General features: G+C 40.7%; 1 protein-coding gene and 1 pseudogene across 1 annotated transcript; both read right to left on the bottom strand.

Annotated features, from left to right (window-relative positions):
• Positions 1-1,189: 1,189 nt before the first annotated feature.
• LOC103255337 lies at positions 1,190-7,957 on the bottom strand (annotated as a pseudogene).
• An 8,449-nt stretch (positions 7,958-16,406) lies between these two features.
• Positions 16,407-20,601, bottom strand: FABP5 (fatty acid binding protein 5). The gene is made up of 4 exons (XM_008053301.1): positions 20,408-20,601; positions 17,606-17,778; positions 17,212-17,313; positions 16,407-16,663 (listed from the first exon to the last, which is right to left on the bottom strand). Exons 1-4 carry the CDS (start codon positions 20,484-20,486, stop codon positions 16,610-16,612), a joined length of 408 nt encoding a protein of 135 aa, XP_008051492.1. The 5' UTR covers positions 20,487-20,601; the 3' UTR covers positions 16,407-16,609.
• Positions 20,602-24,495: the final 3,894 nt, after the last annotated feature.

The following is a 24,495-nucleotide window of genomic DNA, read 5'->3' on the forward strand; positions in this document are numbered from 1 at the left end:
TAAACCATGTACATCATGTGTATCCCATGCTGTAATATATAAATTCTGTTCAAAATCATTTTTGTGTTTCTTTAGATAACATCTCTGTTAGCATGTCAGTCTTTTGCATTGTAAGTTTCCTGAGGGCAGGGAGCATGTCTAAGTTAATGAGAGTTGGCTCAAATAAATATCAGTCTATAGCAATACTTTCGTGTATAGTACACCCATCACCCCATTTCTCCCACCATCTTCTCAGCCAGTAAGAAACTCCCTCTGTCTGATTCTATGCTGGCCAAAGTGCTCTTGTCAACCTCCCATAACCACTGAATCCCTCATATATCACAGCCCTGGACGAACTGGGCCATCTTCATCTCTGTACAAATCTCCTCTTTGGTTGTCTATTAGCAAAACAGCCTTCCAGGAACTTGCCTCAAATTGCGTCCACTTTCTCTGAGGCAGCTTTTCCAGCAAGAAGCACAACTGATGGAGAGGCCCTTCTGCTTGTCCTAGAACCAGTCCTTATAGAACACACTTTTGTCTTTGTGGGCTATTTTAAAGATGTGGTGTACCATTCAGGTTTAGGTATGTACGTGGTCATTGTACAGGTAAAGTTTGGGCCCACTTCACCTGGTTTGAAACTGGGTACCCTTATTAATGTTATGTGCCACCTCACGCCCCCGTCCCATATTTTAGCAGCAGGTACACCCCTCTTGAGCTCTTACTTTTAGAAAATGTACTTTCTCCCAGATGAAATTACATAGAATATGTGAATTCTCACCCCTATTGTGAGTGATAATGACATTTTTATTGGTAAATAGTTTTTAGTTCCCTGGGCAAATGGAGATTATTGCAAAGAATAAGGTACACACATATTCACTCAAAAAATTCCCATATATGTACCAATAAGGGACAGAATCATTTTAAATGTCAGATTGCTTTCTTTGACTCTTGTGTTGCTGTATCATCAAGTAACCTACATCTCTCCTCAATGCCATTAGCAGCATTTAGCAGTTCAATCTGTTGCTCTACATTTGCACTTAGACTCTACAGTCCCTTTAAATTGAATAACACGCATAGCTTGAACTGTGGTTATCTATAAGAGCGGAAGATTGAAAACTGTTCACATAACTGTTAATTGAGACTTTCCCAAGTAAATGTGCAATTATTATTACTATTTGTTAGTTCATGTCTTTTAGTAACTCATACACAATTACTTGTCTTCTGGTTTGTTGAAGCAGTAAGTCAGACAATGTTTGCCACAGTAATGTCTGTCAAAGAGACGGGCCATAAAAACTCCAGCACCACATTCATCTGAAGGGCATTCTCAACAAAGGCGACTAATTTTGCCATTCTCATCCGCCACATAGTACTTCAGGACAGCCAGCTTAACCTTCTTATGCTTATTCTTCTTGGAAGTGGTGTAAGACTTCTTCCTTTTCTCAGCACCACCACGAAGTCTCAACCCAAGACTTTTGAATCTTGTAGTCAGAGTACATCCATCTTCTTGTTGCTTGCCAGCAAAGATTAGTCTTTGCTGATCAGGAGGAATTCCTGCCTTATCCTGGATCTTGGCCTTTACATTTTGTATTATATCAGAGGGTTCATCCTCGAGAGTGATGGTCTTCCCCATAAGGGTTTTCACAAAAATCTGCCTCTTGGTGGTAGTCCCACCACAGATGGCAGATTGAAAGGCAATGTGCAATTATTTAAAAAAACAAAGTAGCACCATATGTGCTGACAAGAACCTGTCTATAAGATGGGTCGTTAAGCTAATATAGAAAGGTACAGAGATGCATATATAATTATACCTGTATTTACAGAGAGTATTGCTAGAAAGACAAATAAGAAAAAGGTTACCATGATTGTCTCTAAAAAGGAGCCTGAGTGGCTGGGCACGGGTGGGGTAGGAAGACTTACTGTTTACTTCATAACCTTTTGGATTTTGTAATATGTGCATTGAAGTTATTTGCAGATTCAAAATGATTTAATTCTTTTTAAAAAAATTTTTAAAAGACAGGGTCTCAATCTGTCACCCAGTCTGGAGTTCAGTGCTACGATCATGGCTCACTCCAACCTCAAATTTCTGGGCTCAAGCAATTCTCCTATTTCAACCTCTTTAGTAACTGAGACTACAGGCACACATCACCATATCCAGCAATATATATATATATAGTATTTTTTGGCAGAGACAAGGTCTTGCTATGTTGCCCAGGCTGGTCTCCAATTCCAGTCCTCAAGCAATCCTCCCACCTCAGCCTTCCACAGTGCTAGGATGACAAACATGAGCTACCACACCCAGTATGATTTATTAATTTTTTAAAAATCAGCATGAGTATTGGAAGTATACAAACTTAGATTAGTATTTTTGACTAGAGTTGCCAGATAAAATGCAAGACACCCAGTTAAATTTGAAATTCACAGTAAATACATTTAACTATAGTTATCTCCCAAATACTGTATGTGACATATATACTAAAAAAAAAATGTTTACCTGAAATTCAAATTTAATTGGGAGTTCTGTATTTTTTTATTTGCTCAATGTAGTGAACTCAGGTTCTGACCTCACCATTTATTTTGTTTGTGACCCTGGACAAGTGAGTCAGGTCAGATTTCTCCAAAGTTGAAAGAAGGAGAGGAAATCACAGAAGGATGAGATCTCAGGCTCTGCCCCAGCCCTCAGGTGAACCCTGAGTGTGTTTTGCCCCAGAGTTGTCCTAAGTTGCAGTGAGGGAGCTGGATTTCAGACCCCACATCAATGCCAGCTGCCCTGGTATGGAAAGGAGGAGAACACAATCTCTCAGGCACTTCCAGCCCTCTGCTCAGGCAGGTAAAATGGCTCTAGTAATCCAAGGACAGTCTTCCCTAGAAGAGCCACAGTTGCCAACTGCTGAAAGTACATCAAAGCAGGTGGAACATAAAGAGACTATAAACACAGTCGTACAGACTATAAACATAACCAAAGAGACAAGTAGGTCACTGGGAATAATGGTGAGGTCACTCCTGTTCCTGTCTCTGGTTCTTGAACCTACATTGTTCCCACTGACTCCCCAGCAGTGTGTAATAAGCTGTTGCTGTATTCAGGGTACATCCTGAAGAGTGGTATCCCAAGCTTAGCTTTGCCTTCAAGACACCTTCCAGGACCTTTTGAGTGAGGGTTTGTGGTGGGGACCAGTGATTTTTGTCATGTAATCTTTGTCACACTTCATTTACCACCGAATGAGTGACTTACCCAAGGTGATGTTATATCAGCAGATGAGACACTCTGTGGGCCCCTAGGTGTGGCGGGGGGTGGGGGAATGGGGAGTATTGGCTGAGGACCTGAGGAAGAAGGGAAACCTCATGTATGGAATGTGTCAACCTGGTCAGGATGAATTGAACCACAGACCTCTTTGAGGAAGGACTAGAGGAATCTTTGCTTTGCACACTAACAATCTTTGCTGTGGCATTGCAGGGAGTTCCGTCTGCCTATCACTGGCAGGTCCAGGCTGGGTGGCCGCTCCTGCGGTGGCCGAGAGCGGCCACTGCACTCCAGTCTGGGTGACAGAGTGAGACTCCAACTCAAAAAAAAAAAAAAAGAAAAAAAGAAATCGTCCCCCAAAGTGGCTTAAGCAACAATCATTTTATTACCTCATGGTTTCAGACGGTCAGGAATTTCCCAGGCCTTGGCCTTTCTGACTGAGTTCCCCAGAAGCAGGCCCTGCAGCAGTAATTTACATGCAAGTGATTTGTTAAAGGAAGTGCTCAGGAAAGATTTGTAAAGGTACGAGAGAGGGGATGTTGAAGAGAGAAGGAAACTGAGGCGGGGTGTGATCTCATGCAATGTTCTGCAGAGGGCAGGCTTTAGCCTGGCCCAGGGGCAACTGTGGAGTGTCAGTTATGCCTCAGAACTGCCCTAACCTGATGCAAGGGGCCTGAGGTTTCACACACTTATACCTGACAGTCACTGGTTGTTTGCCACCCTGGAATTCAGGGAGGAATGGGTGCATAAACTCCCAGGCATGGCTGACTCTACACATTCAGTTCCAGAGCCCACTGCAGCCTCTGTTTTTTGATTTGCAGATGGAAATAATATTTGTATCTACTTTATTTTTTTGCATTTGTTATTTTTAATCAACACATAATAACTGTACATATTTATGGGGCATGACCACAATGAGGTATTTCAATACATTATGGGGCATATCAAAGTGTTCTATTTCAATACATGTATATAATGTACAATGATCAAATCAGAAAAAACATATGAACATTCGAAATCCTCTCTTCTAGCTATTTTTAAATATATAATTAATTGCTAACTACAATCACTCTATACTGCTTTAGAACACTGGAATTTATTCTTCACTTCTAACTGTAATTTTGTATCTGTTAACCAACCTCTCCTTCCTCCCTTCTCCCCACAACCCTTCCTCAGGTCTAGTAACTACTACTCTACTCTCTACTTCTATGACATCAGCTTTCTAAACTCCGACATATGAATGAGAACAAGCAGTATTTGTCTTTCAATGCCTGACTTCTTTCACTTAGCATCGTGTCTTCCAAGGTCATCCATGTTAAGAGAGATAAATTTAGCTCATTTGCCCATCTTTAAATTGGAATATTTGGGTTTTTGTTGTTGAGTTTGTATCTGTCTCATTTTTTATGAATAAATGGAATTATGCCCTGAGGGATTTCTTTTCTTCTCAGTATGTGGCACTACTGTAAGAACAGTATTGCAAATCATTATTTGGAGCAGAAATTATCCAAAATAAGCTATTGGTTGTATGTGCAATCGTTTCTTTAAATTCTACAGAGCAAACATTCCAGCCCAAGCAGATAAATCCTCTTAATTATCAAAAGCAAATGTGCATATCAGGAACATCTGAATGGTTCTGGACAATATTATAACATTAAAAAGAGTGTCAGGGAAGCCTGTTACAGATTCCAGCACCTCACTGCCCACTACCCTGTTACTACAATCTTGATACCGGCTGCTTCTAAATTAACCTGCATATCAAAGATTAATAATATCTTGTGCTAATTTATTAGGATTTATTGTTGTTTCTCTTATTGAATTCTTGTTAGTAATATTTTACTATAGTGGTAGAAATACTAACATTTCAAACTTACATAGCTATATTTTTAAATCTCATTTTTCTATTTAAGAAAAGTATCCATAAGAAAATATGAACAAGTTCAAGAGATCCATTTACAACATAACTATAGCTAATAATAATGTATATTTGAAAATTGCTAAGAGTAGATTTTAAGTGTTCTTACCACAAAAAAATAAGTACATGAGGGAATGCATATGTTAGCTTGATTTAGCCGTTCCACAATGGCCAAGAATATAAAAACATTATGTTGGACACCATAAATATATACATTTTTGTCATTTAAAATAAATAGAAAATGTTTTTAAAAATAATTTATAATCATGTTTAATATGTTTCTAGACATTCAGAATACTACCTGGCATATGTATAGAAAGGCCTTTAAAAAATATCTATTACATCAATAAGTTAACAAATGTTATTAATAAGAATTGCAAACAGGGGGGAATAATTACCAGTCAGCAATCTCTTATCCACCAATCCAAAAACTACAAAAAGCTCTAAAAACTGATTTTTTTTCCCCTGTAATTTAGTTGGTGGCAAAATCTTGTGGGACTTGAACTCAATTAGCAACAAAACCTGAAGTGAACAGATGGGGGGCCATGTACAGTCCTTAATTACCCCCCTAAATGTGAATAGCCACATTTTACTACAGATATATTAATGCATTCAGGGTATTGTCCCTGGCATTTCTGACAGAATTGTATAACATATGATTAACATGTGGATATAATATACACACTGTATGAATTTCCTAAGATATAAAACAAATTCTGAATTCCAAATTATATCTGGTTCAAGGTTTTGGGATATGAGTGTCTACCCTTTACTAGAACTAACTTGCATTAAACCCTCTGATAACTTCCCAACAGGCTTGGATGAAATTCCCACTATTTCCCATGACTATAAGGCCTTGAAGGACTAGGCCAATGCCCACCATCTCCAGCACAATCCTTCCCTCCCTCAGGCGCACTGCCTAACGCCACAGCAACTTCTTGCTACTTTGGGCCATTTGCACTTGTAACTCCTTTTGGGAATGTTCTTCCCTGTTCCTCCTCTCCTGGAAAAGCATTTTCTTCCTTAAGGTTCCAACTTCAATGTCTCCTTCCCAGAGAAGCCTTTCCTAATCTACCCACTATTGATTCCTGCTATTAGTCTCTGTCAAGCACCTGGTTTATCCCCTCACTGCAATTAAATCTATGTCTAATTATTACAATAATCCACATATAATTAGTTTTTGTCTATTATCTGTCTCTCCCTCCAGACTCTATACTCCATACCTTATGTCCAGACCTTAGCACCTTGTCTGGCACACTGTAGGGGCTCAACATATATTTGCTAAATTGAATGAATGAATCAATCAATACATCCATCTCAGACATACCAACATTGGGGTAAGACTCAAAGACATCAGCTAACTGATCGAAACTACAATAAGGGAGAACTGATTTCTTGTATGTTATCTATAAGCTGTACATAAATTTGTTCTTGGAATAAAGTATTTCTATTTAGTCCTGAAAAAAATCACTCTAGCTATATTGACTCTAGTCTAATGAAATAAGAGATATGATATAAATCATATGATTCTCTACTTAGCAAATACTTTGATGACATTTTTATAAAATTATCTCTTGGATTTACCACCTACATTTCATTTCATTGTTTTGCATTGCCTGGTGTTTCATTTCTTATTTTAATATGTATTTTTATTCCCTAGATACATGGAATCAAAACAGCATCATTTCCCCATCAACTGCCCAAACACCAAACTGAGCCTAATTTAATTTTTCTGGGATTAAATTGTATCTCACATCTTAAAAAAAAAATTTAATTTTTAAAAAAATTTCTTGAGCCAGGCTCGGTGGCTCAGCCTGTAATCCCGCACCTTTGGGAGGCTGAGGTGAGTGGATTGCCTGAGCCCGCGGGTTCGAGACCTGCCTGGGCAGCGAGACCTCATCTCTACAATAAATCAAAAAATTAGCTGGGCGTGGTAGTGTGCGCCTATAGTTCCAGCTACTTGGAAGGCTGAGGCGGAAGGATTGCCAGAGCCCAGCAGGTCGAGGCTGCAGTGGCTGGAAGCGGCCACTGCACTCCAGTCTGGGCAATAGTGAGACTCCAACTCAAAAAAATAAATAAATAAATTTCTGGGATTCTAGAATTACTGCCTATTTCCAGAATAAAGAATTTAAGCTCTCATAAGAGCCTTCTACTGGCTGTTAAATGATTTCCACATAAAACCAGAAAGTTTTGAGATTATCTCATTGCTGTCATAATGATTTCTCCCAGGTTTCTGGGTGTGGTATGTAGTTTGTAAAATGATGCACTATGCAGGTCAGCCTGCAGAACTGGTCATTTTCCAAGTCTGCCTGTTCCAGAAGGGGTAGTACTCTCCCCTCACCCCACCCCCGTATTTCCGCCCTGTATAGCTAAGGAGGAAGCTGAGTTTAGTGGTTAGTGCAATAGATTGAGTCAGCAAGCTTAGTTTCTATATTTGGTGATGTGATTTTCTGAAAAATCCTTTGTCAAACCAACTTTGACTAAATGATCAAAGAAATCTTTGTTCTCTTCTATGTAACTTTTCTAAACTTGTGTATTAATACTATCTTAATTGCTACTGTTTTGAAACTCTCTCTGGGATTTTTCCTCCTTATATTTCTTTTAGAAGATCATTAAACCAAGAAGCAGCAAAGCAAGAAACAAACAAAACCAAATACCAAGGCCTCAGTAGCCTATACACACATGCACAGATATACCACAGGCCATGCCCTACTTGGCATGTTATTCACACAGGTGACAATAACAATGAAGGCCTCTGGAATTGTTCCCAGATAAAGACCAGAGTCTTGCACAAAGTTCAGTAAATGAGAACAAGCAAAAGCATCCATTACAGCATAAGTAAAATATCCATCTTTAACTTTCCCATTAGAGTTGACTTTAGAACAGACACTCCTACCCACAACCCCAAATCCCTCTCTTCAGATAGCTAGTGTAAAAAGGGAAAAAATGTGTTCTCTGTTACAGTGCCTGCTGGGGGCAAAATATTTTGTGGGGTAGAAGTTTCTTTAACCAGATTCCTGCTACATTCTACAACTTTGTGAAGCCAGCTTTGTCTGCTATCGGGCAATCTCTGGCCTGGATTAGATCGTAGGCTGAATAAATGCTTTAGGGAATATAACTGAAGGATAAATATTTTAAATATATATATGTGTATTTGTGTTTGTGTGTGTGTGTGTGTGTGTGTGTGTGTGTGTGTGTGTTTTTTTTTTTTTTTTTTTTTGAGTCAGGGTCTCACTCTGTCACTCAAACTGGAGTGCAGTGGCACTATCATGCCTCATTGCAGCCTCTACCTCCTGGGCTCAAGCAATCCTTTCACCTCAGTCTCCCAAATAGCTGGGACTACAGGCATATGCCACCATGCCTGGCTTTTAAAAAAAAAAAAACTTTTAAACAACTCTATTACATCCATGTAAAATAATGGCCACAAAACCATTTTTAGTAACTCCAAAAATTTTTCAAAAACTTAAATGTTTATCAATAGGAAATTGATACAAGAAATAATAGGGTTTAAGTAAAGTTAAATGTTATAAAGTAAAAAAAAAAAAAATAAACCTATATTAAAAAAACAAACAAGTAATGGCAATAAAATATTGTGTTATTAGACTATGTTATTCTAATATGTTATCATATTAGAATATGATCCTATGTATAAAATGTTTTGGGTGTATAGGCATATAAATGTATAAATAATTATTTGAAGAATAAAAAAATATTATTCAGTATTAATTTAAAATATCAGTATCAATTTTCTATGGAAGTAACACTTCCATAGATTTTTATCTTCTTCTTTGTGCTTTTCTGAAGTATCTTCTAATATAAATTAATTATTAAAATACAAATAAAAGGCGGAAGGATCGCTGGAGCCCAGCAGGCGAGGCTGCGGTGGCCGGGATCGGCCACTGCACTCCAGTCTGGGCAACCGAGTGAGACTCCAAATCAAAAAAAAAAAAAAAAAAACAACAACAACAAATAAAGATATTTGAATTACATTTTTAAATATTTTTCTTATTATAGATAGATAAGCAAATAAATAAGAAATTAAACATCACCCCAATCCAAAGAGATAAACAGTTAGCATTCCTCTACATTTTATTACATATATATACCTGTTATAACACAAATGGTACAAAATGTACATAATATTCTACAATCTGGGTTTTTTCCACTTTGCAGTGCATTATGTGTTTTTCCAAGCTATTATTGGTCTTTTTTTTAAAATGCCAGTTACTAATTTATTGTATGGATATATCCTGATTATTTAACCAATCTTATATTTCTAAAAAGTTATGTGCCTTCCTATTCCCTGCTAATGTAAACACACTCAGATGAAGGTACTAACTATATTTTCAACCATTCAGAGATCTTCTTCCAAGACAGTAGCAGATGGAGTCAGTCCAGCTATCATCAGACAAAGGCCCGATCGTTTTCTCTGTCACCAAAAGCACAGCTCAGCCTCTCAGTCATTTCTTCTGGATCTGCAATGCTCCTGAGCAAAACCTTCCCAGTCAGTTGGTCTTGCTTTTCTGGATTCCCAGATATAGGCCAAGTAATTCACAATTTTATTAGCTCATTGTCACTTTAGGGAACTTTTTTTTTTTTTTTTGAGTTGGAGTCTCACTCTGTCGCCCAGACTGGAGTGCAGTGGCCGCTCCCGGCCACCGCAGCCTCAACCTGCTGGGCTCCGGCGATCCTTCCGCCTCAGCCTTCCAAGTAGCTGGAATTACAGGCATGCGCTACCACGCCCGGCTGATTTTTTGATTTATTGTAGAGATGAGGTCTTGCTGCCCAGGCGGGTCTCGAACCCGCGGGCTCAGGCAATTCACTCACCTCAGCCTCCCAAAGGCGCGGGATTACAGGCTGAGCCACCGAGCCCAGCTGGAACTTTTTAAAAATACTTTTTTCCAGTACTTCCAGTTGTCTTTAGTAAGAGAGTTATTTCAAATATCAGTATCTCATTGTAAAAGTGACACTAAGGTATCTGTCACTTCATCCTTGAGACACTCCATGGCTTCCCTGGGATCTTTGATAAACCTAAATCCCTTCCTAGCAACAAGAAGATCTCACACACTCCACTTTCCACACAAATCTCAGACTACATCTTGGCCCACATCACTTCTCTTTCAATAAGCTTCTGTCACTGTGACTCTGTCTGTCCCCACATCAGGGCTTCCTTAGTTGTTAGACTCTCTGTTTAGGATACCATTGCCCCAAGGGCTCACTTGTTGACTTTCTCTTATTATTTAGGTCTCAGTTCAAACACTACCTTCTCTGGGAGCCCCTCCCTGACTGCCATGTATAGTTTCCACCCTACTCACTCCTTATCACTCTACTTTGCTTTATTTTTTTTCCACTCTGCCATTTGTTTGAACCATAGATGTTCCGTCTTGCTGTGGTTCAAACATACCCCCCAAAGTTCATTTGCTGGAAACCTAAGCCCCAATGTAGCAGTGGAAGATGAGGTCTAATAAAAGGTGACTGGGTCACCAGGGTTCTCTGCCCTCATGACTGGATTAATGTTGCTATCTCAGAAGTAGGCTAGTTATCACAAGAGTGGGCTTGTTGTAAAAGCAAGTTCGGCCCCCTTTGGCTCTCTTACTCTCTCTTGCCCTTCCACCTTTTGCCACAACATGATGCAGCAAGAAGGCCCTTGCCAGATGCAGGCTCCTTGACCTTGACTTCCTAGACTCCAGAACTGTAAGAAATAAATCTCTATTCTTTATAAATTCCCAGTCTCAGGTACTCTGCCATAGCAGCACAGAATGGACTAAGGTACTTACCTCACAGTAGCATGTCAGTCCCATGAAAAAGGGCCCTCACCATACACTATCTTGTTCACCATGTCATGTGTTACCAGCACCTTTAAAAGAACTCTTTAAAAAACTTTGTACTCTTTTCAGACATTTCCAAAGAGTACAGTGTGGGAGAAGGAGGTGAGGGAGGAGGAGACAATAGAAGGAAGTGGAAGACTGGATATTTGCATATGACCTGGTAACAGAGCCTGACAGACCAGACATCACAAGATTAGTTATTTTTCAGTTGTTGTATAACAGTGACAAGTCATACCACTACCCCTTTCACAACATTTCAAAATATTTGTCATTGAGTTTTTTAAATCAGTTCACCAGCTTCAGCCATTCTTCCTGCCAACCCACATCACAGATGACCCAACAAACAGCAGTGACTTCTAAGAGGGCAGTGAAACAGGAGAACAATGAGTTCATGAAACCCAGGGAAAAGCTATCGTTATTCTCACAAACTTAAAAGTGAACTTAGAATACAAGAAACAGTCATAATCACTGATGTATAAGCAGCAATAGTCTAAGTTGACTTGGCAGCATCAAAATCTAGGTGCTACAAAGATGGTTCCCAACCTTTTCGTGGTCATAGTACAATTTCCAGTACCAGATCTTTGGGAGAATAGTTGAAGGGATTTAGACTCAAGAAATCACAGGATATATTAGCAATAACTGCAACATAATCACTACGAGCACACAACAATCCTCGTGTTGCCTACAAAGATCTCATAGTCATGATTGACTGTAACTGTTCATGCCCAGGCACCCAGAGTTCACTTGAAGAGAACATTTGATGCCCTCACAAGTGTGCAAGAACACAATCAAAAAGCTGTCATCTGCTCTTGTCCATTTTTCTTTGACAAGGGTTTGACTTGTGTTAAACCATCTTCCTTGTAGTAAATTGTATCTAATCTGGACCATGTTCCACAAACTCAGGTCCAGTGCTATTTGACAAACTTTATTAGCAGAATACTCAACTGTAGTAAAATAAATTGTGTACATTGATCAAAATTGGGTGGCCTGTTTTTTGGTAGAGGGGAGTGCCATGATGTGCCAGTTCAGAAGCAAGGTTGAATCCTTTCATTCCTATTTCAAATTTTCTTATCCCACAGTCATCAAGCACAGTACTTCTAGGGTAAAGGACCTGATTAAAGCCAAACAGTTTGTAAAAAGTTTAAAAATATGGTTTTTAAAAATAAGGTAGATTGAAGCAACATTATAAAGGGGCTTAAACAATACAGAAATGTGATAAATAGATATCAAGAAGTCATTTATTAATGAATTTGTTCACTTAACAAATATTTATTGAACATCTTCTATGTGCTGGGTTCTGCCCTAATTGAACACTAGAGAGAAAACACTTTAGAAACAAAGTCCCTTCTTCATGCAACTCACTTTCTAATGGAGGAGACAGATGATCAAAAGTTAAAAAAAAAAAAAAAGTAAACATATAGTCAGCCAGAATTGGTGATAAGCCATGGGGTAAAATAGAGTGCCTTAGGGGAATTGAGAGTATGGGGGAAGGGTAGCTATTATACATAGTGTGGTCTGGGAATGACTCACATTAGGGAGTCATGAGAAGAAAACTTAAGGAAATGAGAAAATGTGGGCTGCAGATTCCTTGGGGAAGATTGTTTCAGGCAGGAGCAACAGGTGCAAAGACCCTGAGCAAGAACACAGGCTTGTTTCAATAATGGCCAAGATGGAATGTTGGAGAGGAGAGTGTTAGGAGATGAAATCAGGAGGCGGGTATTAGGAAGTTGGAAGACACAAGCAAATCCAACAGGGCCTCTGTAAAGACTATGACTTCTACTAGTGAAATGAGAAGACAGTGGAAGTTCTCAATAGAAGAGAGACATATTTTAGCTTGTTTATGAAAATGATAGCTCTGGGAGGAAAAAGATACAAACAGGCAGAGAAAGGGAGAGATGATGATGGTGTTTGAATGAGGGTGGTATCTGTGTAAGAGGTAAGAAGAAATTGTTCTACATATGTTCTAAATAATTAATAATTATGTTCTATATGTGTTCCAAAGATGTTCTACATATGTGCTAAATAATTAACAATTCTGCATATGCTCTAAAGTAACTGTACCACATATGTTCTCAAGGTAAAATTGAAATACTTTGCTAATGGAGTAGATATGAGCTAGGAAAGAAAGATAGTAATAAAAAATTAGGCATTTAGCCTGAGAATTGGAAAATGACATGCCCATGAACTGAGACAGAGAATACTTCAAGAGGAATAGGTTAGGAATTTTTTTAAAAAAGAAATTCGATTTTGGAAAGTGTTAGGTTAGCATCCTGTGCTGGCCACATCAGCCAGTTAAGGACCACATGTAGGTATTTAAATTTGTTTTTAGTTAAGTAAGTAAAATTAAAAATTAAATCCCTCAGTTGTACTCACCACAGTTCAGGTGTTCAATACCCACCCACATGTGGATAGTGGCTGCTACAGTGGACTGCAGATATTACAGAGCATTTCCACATTTTCACAGAAAGTTCTATTGGGTAATGTTGGTGGGACATTAATCCTTTACTATATTATGGGCTCTGTGCTAAAGTGCTTTCACACATTATCTAATTTAATCTTTAAAACAACTCTATGTTGCATCCTTTTACAAAGAATATAACTAGAGTTCAGAGAAGTTAAATAAGCCCTAAGTCGCACAATTATTAAAGGGTAGAGAGCCAGAATTGGATTCCAGAACTGTCTACCTCCTCAACCTAAGCACTTTAAATCACTATACTATAGTTCAGAAAAATTAAACTAGCTTAATATAAGACATGCATTCAAATGGCAATGTCTAGTAGATTATGGGCAACAAAGCATTGAAGCATAGGAAAGAAATCAGACCTGATAGATGTGTAGTAAAAGTGATCCTGTGTGTTGCAGAACTAAACATAATGAATTCCAGCATGCTATGAGTTAAGAGGAAATAAAAAGTATCAACAAAGGCATTGGTTTTAGGTCTTTTCAATCATTAAGGAATTGCTCAGCAAAAGCAAGCGCTTAATTGACACCAGGTAGCATAAAGTTGTGATACACTTTTACTACCCAGTGGTTCTCAACCAAGTGTACCATGCCCTTAGAGGACATCTAGAAATGTACTGGGTATTTAAGGTAGATTAGTGGGTATCCTGGGCATTTTGTGGCCTTGATCTTAAGATGATAAAAGTACTATGATGCTTGCCACAGTCCCACCATAAAGTTATTTCACCCAAACTGTCAACAGTTCTCCAAAAAGAAAAATGCAACTACTGTTCCTCGAGTGATATTCCCATTCATAAACTGAAGTAGCATAGGCATTAGAACATGGTGGCTAACATAGCATAGGTTGTAAGGTCAGATAAACTTGGGGTCTGATCTGTTCTCTGACTTGCAGCTGTACAGCTTGGGACTAGTACCTAGACTCCAGGCTTTAGTTTCCTCACATATAATGAGGAAAAATCATAGTTAATACACATCAACCAGGGTGGTTCTAAGAATTACAGAATACTTCAAGTACTTGATTCAAGGAGAATGTCAATAAATATACATGATTTTTAGAAAAGGAGGTGAAAGAGGAACCGTACCATGAAGAATAAAATAAGCAAGATGGAAATTCAAATAGAAAGGATGTCTAGAAAAATTGTCCAATTAAAAAAGTACATAGCCGGGCGTGGTAGCGTGTGCCTGTAGTTCCAGCTGCTTGGAAGGTTGAGGCGGAAGGATTGCCGGAGCCCAGCAGGTCGAGGCTGCGGTGGCCACCTGGCCACCGCACTCTAGTCTGGGCAACAGAGTGAGACTCCAACTCAAAAAAAAAAAAAAAAAAAAAAAAAAGTAGAAACAGAAAAATGCCTGTAATTTTTAAATTTTCCCCAGCCACATTTAAAAAGGTAATAAATGAGTAAAATTAATGTTATTAATATACAATATTGAGATAACCAACTATATCCAAAAATGTTATTTTAATATATAATCAACATTATTTTTTAATCAAGGTCTCACTCTGTTGTCCAAGTTGGCATGATCACGGCTCACTGCAGCCTTGACCTCCTGGGCTCAGGTGATCTTTCCACCTGAGCCTCCTAAGTAGCTGGGCTATAGGTATGTGCCTCCACACCTGACTAATTTTTTTTTTAGTTTTGTAGAGAGATCTTGCTATGTTGCCTAGGCCACAATCAACATTAAAAAATCATTAATATTTTACTTTTTATATCAAGTCTTTGAAAATCCCATGTGTATACCTCAATTCAGATCAGCCTCATTTCAAGGTTGGGGGGGTGGGTACACGTGCAGGTTTGTTACATAGAATCAATGCATGATGTTGAGGCTTGAGCTTCTATTGAGCCTATCACACAAGTGGTGGATATGATATCCAGTGGGGTAGTTTTCAGTCCTAATCCCCTTTCTCCCTCCCCACTTTAGGAGTACCCTAGTTGCCTGTTGTTCCCATCCTTGAGGTTGTGTGCTTATAGTGTTTAGCTCCTGCTTACTAGGGAAAACATATGAAATTCAGTTTTCTGTTTCTGTAATTTGCTCAGAACGATGATATCTAACTTTTACCAGCTAATATCTCAGCACAGGGAGGGAGGTTTTTAAAAGTATCCATTATTACATTTGGAGACTTCAGACTTGGGATCTCTGTACAAGGTGAGAAGAGGTGGTGTCATAGAATGACTGAATCCCTGAGTGGACTTGACGAGATATAGGCTCACACTCCAACTCCACTACTTCCTTTGTCTTTGAAGTTAGTCAAAAACCTGTTTTCTTATTTGCAGAATGGTGATAATGGTACCAGCTTCTTAACAATTATTAAGGATCATGTATACAAGGCTTTACACCAGGGTTGGCAACCTACTTCTCCAAACGTGAACTGTGGATATGTGTTGGGATCCAAGAAACAGAACACAGGTTCACTACAATTCCAGTTATTCTTTACATAGCTTTATGACATGTATTGGTGTAATTACACATAAGAAGTATTTTAGAGCTGAATTTACTTTTGTTAATGAGCACACATTGCTTTTCTAAAGCTGGGAGAGTTTCCTTACACAGGCAATGATGTGTCTATTACGTTCAGATATACTTCAACCTCTAGAACAGTTTTTGGCACATGGTAAGTCCTCGATAAGTTTACTCAATAAAATTTTAGTTCCAAATTCCTGAATACTAGTTATAAGCACACCATTAAAAGTATGTGTTTAGTCAATAATGGTTTAATATTTGTTCTAATATTCAAATTAAAATGTATGTAGCTGCTTTTGAATGAGAACAGTCTCTACTAGAAATGTAATACTCTTTAGTTGATACAAATTTCAAATAGTGTAGGGCAAGCGTAGATGACTGGTACTGTATTTAATGTAAAAGTAGCTCTCCATATAAATTGCTAGAATACAATGTCAATAAAGTACATCACGACTATCCCGGAATTCATTCAGTTTATAATTATTAAAATTCATTATGAATTCCCCACAAGGTTAAAGAATGCACATACATGTACTAGCACAAACACATTTATTTATTAACCAAAGGGATGATCCTAATTAAATCAACACTTTGAAATAATTGTATGTAAAATGTTTGTGATAAAGATAACTGAACACAGTAATGAAAAAAAAAGAAGCATTATGGAGATTTGCTCATTGAACTGAGCTCGTTCATTCTCATAGCTAATTCCTGTCCAAAGTGATGATGGAATTTTTATTCTACTTTTTCATAGACCCGAGTACAGGTGACATTGTTCATGACACAGTCCTAGGAGAAAGAATAATATTAAAGAGTTAGGTCTTACATTCCAGAGCAAAGGTGCCAATAAAATGTTATGATTAGAAAATCATGTAATCTATTTCATAGATGGAGAAAATTTGTTTTAGGATTCCTGGGCTTGAGAGAAGCTAGAACCTATTGTTTTGCTTATAATATGCATATGCTTTATTGAAAACTAAAGCACTGAGTGCACCCAAATTATTCATTTGGCCTTGGCAAATACTGTTCACTTTAAAGAAATGAAAAAATGGATGCCTTAAGTGGGCAGTCTGGTGGCTTGCCAAGATCTCACTGTAATGTGGCAGCAGAGTAAGGACGACACTCAACTCCAGCTACGTCTTCTGCTACACCATTGCTACTTCTCTGTCTCCACAAAGGCTTTCCTCGAACATAGCGTTCAAGTATTGGACTAGTTATTTTGTATTTTTTTTCCTTCCCAAACTTAGTACTCCTATTAATGATCCACGATATAGAAGAGTTACGCAAACTGACAGCAATCAAGAAGCACAGTAAGACATAAGCACTTTGACACTTACCACCACTAATTTATCATCTTTTAACTTTCTTGTTATTGTGCTTTCCTTCCCATCCCACTCCTGATGTTGAACCAATGCGCCATCTGTAAAGTTGCAGACGGTCTGGAAAAATAAAGTATACTTTTTAATCTCCTGAAGTATGTTACAAGGGTTTCCATGACTCATAACGTACTTAATCATCTTTTTTTTTTCCATCTTCTCCTTTCTGAGTCCAATCTAGAAGCTCATATAAGATACTCATTCTATGAAGTGGGCACTTTTATCAATTTGTCAAAATCCAGATCATAAAATAACTTTTTCTTTAAGCTCTTGCCTATCAATGGTAAAAATGCTATTACCACAACCTAGCATTCCTCTAGATGTTTCTGTGATTCTGTAATGTGTCATGACTGACCTGAGTTTTTCTGCCATCAGCTGTAGTTTCTTCAAACTTCTCTCCCAGGGTACAGGAAAACTGTGTTGTTTTCAAAGTGCTCTCGGTTTTTATGGTGAGGTTTTTGCCATCACAAGTGATGATACAATCTGGCTTGGCCATTGCACCCATTTTTCGCAGAGCTAATCCCACTCCTGTAGAATGGTTAAGTCATGTTAAATAATAATAAGAAGCCCAAAGTTATCAATCATATAATGAAAGCAATAATTCCATTGTAATCACTATGCGTGGCCTATTTTCACTTATTTGCTTATTGATAACTACTGTCAACACCCAGTGCTCACCATTAGCCAGCACTTTACATAAATTAATTCATGTAAGACTTCCAACGACTCTGTGAGAGGTAAATATTACTGTCTCCATTTTACAGATGAAAAAGTGAGGCAATGAAGTAACTTGCCTAACCTCACTCAGCTAGGAAGTGATGGAGCTGGGAACCAACGGAACAGGTAATCTGGCACCAAGTCTCAGCCCTTGGCCACCATGCTACATTGGCTTTCCCAAAGTAAGGGAAGAAATATGGAATTCTAAAACTTATTTACTCAAAGTAGTTGATAGGAGGTGGAGATAAAGCATTCAGAACTGCAAACTCACAGTTCTGCTCAGTCTTTTTCTTTTTATTGGGTTTCTTTTTTTACCAGATTCTGACAATCATTATATTCTATGACTCCAGCCCATAGTCTGGTATATAAAAGGCCCTTGATAAATATTTGATTAATAGACTATACATAATAGAGATCAGTCCTGAGATATTTAGCAGTACAATCATGATGCTAATAAATGGAAAAAACCTTACCCTCAAAAATAGAAAACATTTCATAGCTAATAACTCAATATAGCAACGAAATTTCATATTACTGAATTATATGTTAATTTATGATCTGTGTAACTCCCCTCAGAGCTAAAATGTACAAGAAAGCTTAGATCTGGGTCAAATCCCCATTTCTTACATGAGGAGACTACAACCTACGCAGCATAATTGTCTTGATGAGGAACACTCAGCCAGGCTTTAAATTTCCCCGCAGAGCCTTTTCTTTTGCCAGGTGAGGGCTGGTTGCCCTGTGTTGTTAGTTGAGGCATTACTTATTAACACTTTGGACAAAGAAATGGACTCTGCTCTTCTCACATTTTGATTGCTCTCTAATAAATTGAGTCTTAACAACCTTCATGACTCCAGAATCCTGGAAACAAGCCCTCCAAACCTGAACACAATCCGCTTTCCCCAGGCAGAGAAGTGGTATTCTCACACCCATGTGTGTACATGTACACGTACACACACACACAAGCACACACACACACACACAGAGTATTTCTTGGATGAGTGTAGTAAATGTCGTTTCGCAAAGTCATCTTGATCTAGCTTTACAGGAGAAAAAAAAGTTTTCTTCTTTTACTGACAATATCGTAAATACACTCATGATTTACCATAAACCAGCCCTAACACCACACTGCCTTGGATAAAGGGTAGTGACTGAATGACTCTGAAGTGCTACAGTGACTACAGAGCACAGTTGGGTTAACAAGTGTGGATATGGGCTTTTGCAGTACACTTGTAATCCCCAGCAGTCTCTTAGGGCTGGAAGCCCCCTACTAGAAGGGATCCATGTTGTGCTAACTCCATTCCACTTCCTCAAGGCTTGTGGCCAAGGTCCATTTTTATTTGCTATCTACCTAATGTCTCAACCAGCATGCAATCGGTGTCACTGACTTGGAAAAGTACAGTAACTAAAAATAATTATTTTGAGTGACAGAGAGAAATCGAATCTTCCTACAGAGATTCATGCTCCTTTGGAAGGCTTTAGATGTCAACTGCCTTCTGCAGGGCCACACCCATCTTGTCTGCGGTTTCTGTTATGGTTTTCCCGCAAAGCCCACTGGCTTCTTGCCCCTCACCCTCAAGATGCAGTGGTCAGGATGGCAGCGCATGGTCACTCCCAGGCACCGTCGGCCTCATCGCGCTCCTCCCATTGGCCACCCGCCCACTGCGGCTCCCCAACGGCAGTGGCAACAGCAGGTCAGCGCTGTCAGCGCCGTCAGTGTTACCACTGCCACCACGCCTCTCAGCGCAATTCGAGGACCCGGCGGCGAGGAAGCCCCGGTGCTCCACCAACCAAAGGTGCCTGGCTCACGGTGAGGGCGGGCGGAGGACCTGGGGGAGATGGGGCCGCCAGCGAGATGGAAGCTGAAGCCGCAACTGCCTTCAGACCCTCTAGGATTCCTGCTGGAAAGAGCGCGCCGGCACCACGTCCCCAAGGAGGAGAGGAAGGCAGCCCCGCACGCCATCGAGGAACAAAAGATGCAGCAGCGGGTGCCGCCACGATGGGGCCGGGGAGAGGGAGGATGGTGGCAGGAGTGGGGAGGAAAAAGAGGGAAAGCTAGGGGGGCTGCCCGAAGGGGGTCGAAAGCAGTGTGGCTTGGGTGGGAGCTGTGCGCGCTAAAGGACAGGAAGCCAAGCCGGGTGGCTGCCGCTTGGGCGCGGGGAAAGGAGAGAGGGTAGGTGGACCACGAGGCGGACCATCTCCGGGATCTTGCGGCCCGCGAGCCGGCAGGAGGCGCGGGCTCCCCTCTCCTCGCCGGTCGCCCGCGTGGTGCGGCGCCGCGCTGAACCCACAGGCCGCGTGGTGGTGGGGAGAGGGAAGAGGGGAGGGGGAGCAGCCGAGCATCTCCCCCACCCGGGAGTCTGGCACGCTGATGGGGACCTAGGGACAGACGGCCACACGCAAACAGGCCACGTTGCAGACGCCGCCGGGCCGGGTGCCTCACCTAGCTCCTTCATGTATTCATCAAAGCCTTTGCTGTCCGTCAGGCGCCATTTTCCTACCAGCTGCTGAACGGTGGCCATGGTGGGCGCGGGGGGGGCGTGCAGAGCGAGCAGCGCAGGATTCCGCGTGGGGTGCGTGCGGTGCGGCTCCCGGCGCCGGCGGCGGCTTTATAAGGGCGGAGGGCGCGGCGCGGCGCCGGGCGGCCAATGGGAGGCGCACCTCTCCCGGCCCCTGCCCCGCCCCTGCGGGCGCTCCCGGCCTTCCGCCCGGGGTCTGGAGACGCGAACCGGCTCCACCTGCCCCAGGACGCCGGGGCTCCTCCGGCACCTCCTGCAAGCGGGGACTTGCCCGGCGCGCCCCACGCCGCCCCGGACGCCAGCCCTTGCACGTTCCCGCGCCTCCACGCCCAGGAAGCCGGAGGGGCCCCCGGGAGGCCCGGCCCCGCCTCGCCTCGCCTGCGCCCCTCCGTCCGATCGCCAAGCCGCCGCCGTGTTTTCTTTCAAAATCGTCAGAGGAATCGATTCGCCCTCGCGGGGCCGGAATGCAGGACTTGATTGATCCGCTGTTTGGTTGGTTGATTGATAAACTTCTTTGCTTCCCTGACCTTCTGCTCTTTGTTATCGAGCAAACCCACATCCCATGCCCTGTTAAGAGAAACCGCTCTGTCCACCCTCAGGTCACCCCTAGCCCAGTTGGGGCCTCAGGGTGGGTGTGTGCCTGAGCTGATCTAGATGATTTTATCAGAAGGTGCTGGGTGGAATGGGGCTTGTCTCAGGAAGCTCGGTTTCTAAACTAAAACTCTGTAGGAAGTTTAACCTTCAGTGACTGTCATTCCCATTCAAGAATGTTTTATCGTTTGTATTCCCGGCTGAATGAGGCCTTCGCAGTTTCTTCTCAGATTTCGCAATGTTTAGGGTTCAAACAATTACCCTATACTTGTGTGTAGTCAAAGTGTACTTTTCACAGTTTTTCACTTGGTGTTCCCGGGTCCCTGATGGAAGTGAGATGGAGTGAGGTGGAAAATTTGTCACACAGGCTGTCTGTTTTTAGTAGAAATGGTGTTCATTTATTGAGTACGTACTATGTGCTAGATGCTGCCCTTCCCGGGCACTTTATAGCCATTAACTCTAATCTCCACTAAAGTTTTGCTGGAGTGTTGTCTCAATTTTCCTCAAAGAGTAAATAAGGCAAGAAAAGTTCGCACAGTGGTAGAATCAGAGTCTGGATCCAGGTCCTCCCAAAAGACTTTAGGGAATAGGACCACACCTGACTATCTCTGCCTCACTGTGGTTGTGATGGAGCTCTGTGTAGAGGCCACAGTCACCATACCAAGACACTAGCTAGTTCTTGTATCATCCTTAACAAAATTGAAACCTGAGGTGGGCTTACCATTTCCCAGCACCCTGCAGGATATTTACTCCCCTACACTGCATCCTTTCATTTCAAGCCCCTGCCCTAATTTTAGGGCCACCCTAGTCTTCCTTGTGGTATACCATTTTAGTACTTAGTGGTTGTCCCACTAAGTGTTTGCAGGTTCCACACTCAGGGCTTTACTGCCTTGAAAATGTTCATATTCTAAGGGAAAGGGAATGCAATCTTTGCTCAGTTATGCACGCATGGGCTTCTAGACACTTAGGGCAACTCCTAGCAGGCAATTTCTAGGTGTTTGGACTTGAGTTCTCTATGTGCAATTTCAACATGTTTTATCAATTTTTGTATCAAATATGGTAATAATAGTCAGGACTCAGTACTGGGACACTAATTTTTAAATTATCATAATCTATGGTGTTATAGACGATCAAAAGGAAAATGTCTGGCTGGACACAGTGGCTCATGCCTGTAATCCCAGCACTTTGGGAGGCCAAATTTGGAGGATCACTTGAGACCAGGAGCTTGAGACCAGCCTGGGCAATACTGCAAGACCCTATCTCTACAAAACAATTTTTAAAAATTAACCGGGCATGGTGGCATGCACCTGTAGCCCCACCTACTTGGGAGGCTGAGGCAGGAAGATTGCTTTATTGATCCCAGAAGTTCAAGTCTTCAGAGAGCTAGATGACATCACTGTACTCCAGTCTGGACAACAGAGTGAGACCCTGTCTCAAAACAAAAAGACAGAAAGACAAGGGTGGAGGGGAAGAGGGAGAAGGGAAGAAAGGCAGACAGGCACTGGAGTACTATACATTTAGGTACATAGGAAATGGCTTTTAACCCCAAAGCATTAGCTAAAACAACTTTTCAACACAATTTTTGATGTGATGAGTGAAAATAATTCCTTTGTGGTTAAAACATGGCAACAAAACCTAAAAATATAAGGTCAAAATACCTGTTAGTATCTCATGTGGAAGAAAGAAGGACATGATGGTTGCTCTGCTACTTGGGGCAAAAATTTAATGCGTTGTTCCCAGATGCCTCATTGATATAAATATATATATATATATATAATTGGAGTAGATTCTTTCTAACACCGCTCAAGCTCAAATATTCAGTCTCTTTATTTCTTAAGAGTAATGGTAATGGGTCAAGCTCTGAAAAGCATTAAATACTCCCTTAACCTGCTAAGCCAAGCCCTGTTCTAGGCTACTTAACTTGAACCCACTATCAGGTATAAGAAAACAAAATGTTGTGAAAACAAATATTATTAAAGTATCATATAACTTTATGAACATTCATAGGGAAAATGGAGAGTCATTACTTTCTTGTTAATTACAATATAGGAAACAATAAACAGTAGTTTTATCCTAGCCTATCCTTACAAACATTAGTAACTGTGCTGGCCATTATTTTTAGTAACAGTGAATAGGTAATATAGGTGTCACATCATGTCTTTCTTTATGATAAAAGATAAGACGTTATTCTTATGGATGAAAATGACTAAGGAATCAAGAATTACTAGCAACTCTTCCTCCAGTAGCTCTAGAAGACTACTTTTTGTAAAACAGATGCAATTTTACTTAATGTCTCTGAACCTCAGTTTTGTCATCTATGAAATTAAGAAGATGAGATCTGGACTAAATGCTTTCTTAGGTTCCTTTCAGCTTATAAAGTACTTCTTCAGTAGTTCATGGCCTTGAAAAAATATACTCAAAATTACTCTATTTCCACCTAGTGGTGAAAGCCTGGTATTTCTCTGAGGTTTTATTTGGTAAGTGTTAGTAGCTAGTCAGCTTCACATCCCACAATCACACACATAGCTTTGAAGCATACTGTGTAATTTTATTTAAAGACAACGTCCTAGTTATAGTTTATATATATAGATGTACCTTCTGTAAAGTTGATTACTGTATATAATCAGTCCTAAGGACGGTAAGTATTGGTGGTCCAGAAGCATGCAGTTGACAGAGAACGAAAGAGAACTACATTAACTAAATTATTGCAGAGAATACCCAGGGTGATCCATGTTCAGGCAATTTCATTTTCTCTAAGTACATGGCCAGATTAGTCAGAAAGGTTGGCAGGGTGGGGAAGTAAAGTGATCACTGAGGTGAATGTGTTTATTTAAACCTAGTGTCTCAGCCGGGCTTGGTGGCTCAGCCTATAATCCCAGCACTTTGGGAGGCTGAGGTGAGTGGATTGCCTGGGCCTGTGGGTTCGAAACCCGCCTGGACAACTTGGTGAGCCCTCATCTCTACAATAAATCAAAAATTAGCCGGGTGTGGTAGCGCGTGCCTGTAGTTCCACCTACTTGGAAGGCTGAGGCCGAAGGATCACTGGAGCCCAGCAGGTCGAGGCTGCAGTGGCCGGGAGCGGCCACTGCACTCCAGTCTGGGTGACAGAGTGAGACTCCAACTCAAAAAAAAACAAAAACAAACAAAAACCTAGTGTCTCCCTTAAATTTTACAACCAGTTTTTTGACCCTCACTCCTCTGGCTTGTCATGCTGTAGACATGTTTTGCATACCTAGCTTCTAACCAGATCTTCCCTAAGAAAATCTCATTTGGAAACAGAAGAAAATACTGAAGAGTAGGTAGAGTATGGATCTGCATCATATCAGTTGTCTGGAGCAGTAAAAATTTCCAGATGAGAATAAGGTCAGGGAGCTAAACAGCATAAGGCACACCCTGAATATTCAATTTTAAGTCCTTAAGT

This window comes from Carlito syrichta, unplaced genomic scaffold (assembly GCF_000164805.1).
Source record: "Carlito syrichta isolate Samal-C Ts95f unplaced genomic scaffold, Tarsius_syrichta-2.0.1 Scaffold288038, whole genome shotgun sequence".
Taxonomy (NCBI): Eukaryota; Metazoa; Chordata; class Mammalia; order Primates; family Tarsiidae; genus Carlito; species Carlito syrichta.

What these genes read in the sequence shown, in the direction of transcription:
- FABP5 (XM_008053301.1), bottom strand. Translation starts at nt 20,486, where the DNA reads ATGGCCACCGTTCAGCAGCTGGTAGGAAAATGGCGCCTGACGGACAGC. An exon ending in TGAATACATGAAGGAGCTAG is followed by an intron (nt 17,779 to 20,407) that starts GTGAGGCACCCG and finishes ACCATTCTACAG; the next exon opens with GAGTGGGATTAGCTCTGCGA. An exon ending in CTGATGGCAGAAAAACTCAG is followed by an intron (nt 17,314 to 17,605) that starts GTCAGTCATGAC and finishes TTATTTTTCCAG; the next exon opens with ACCGTCTGCAACTTTACAGA.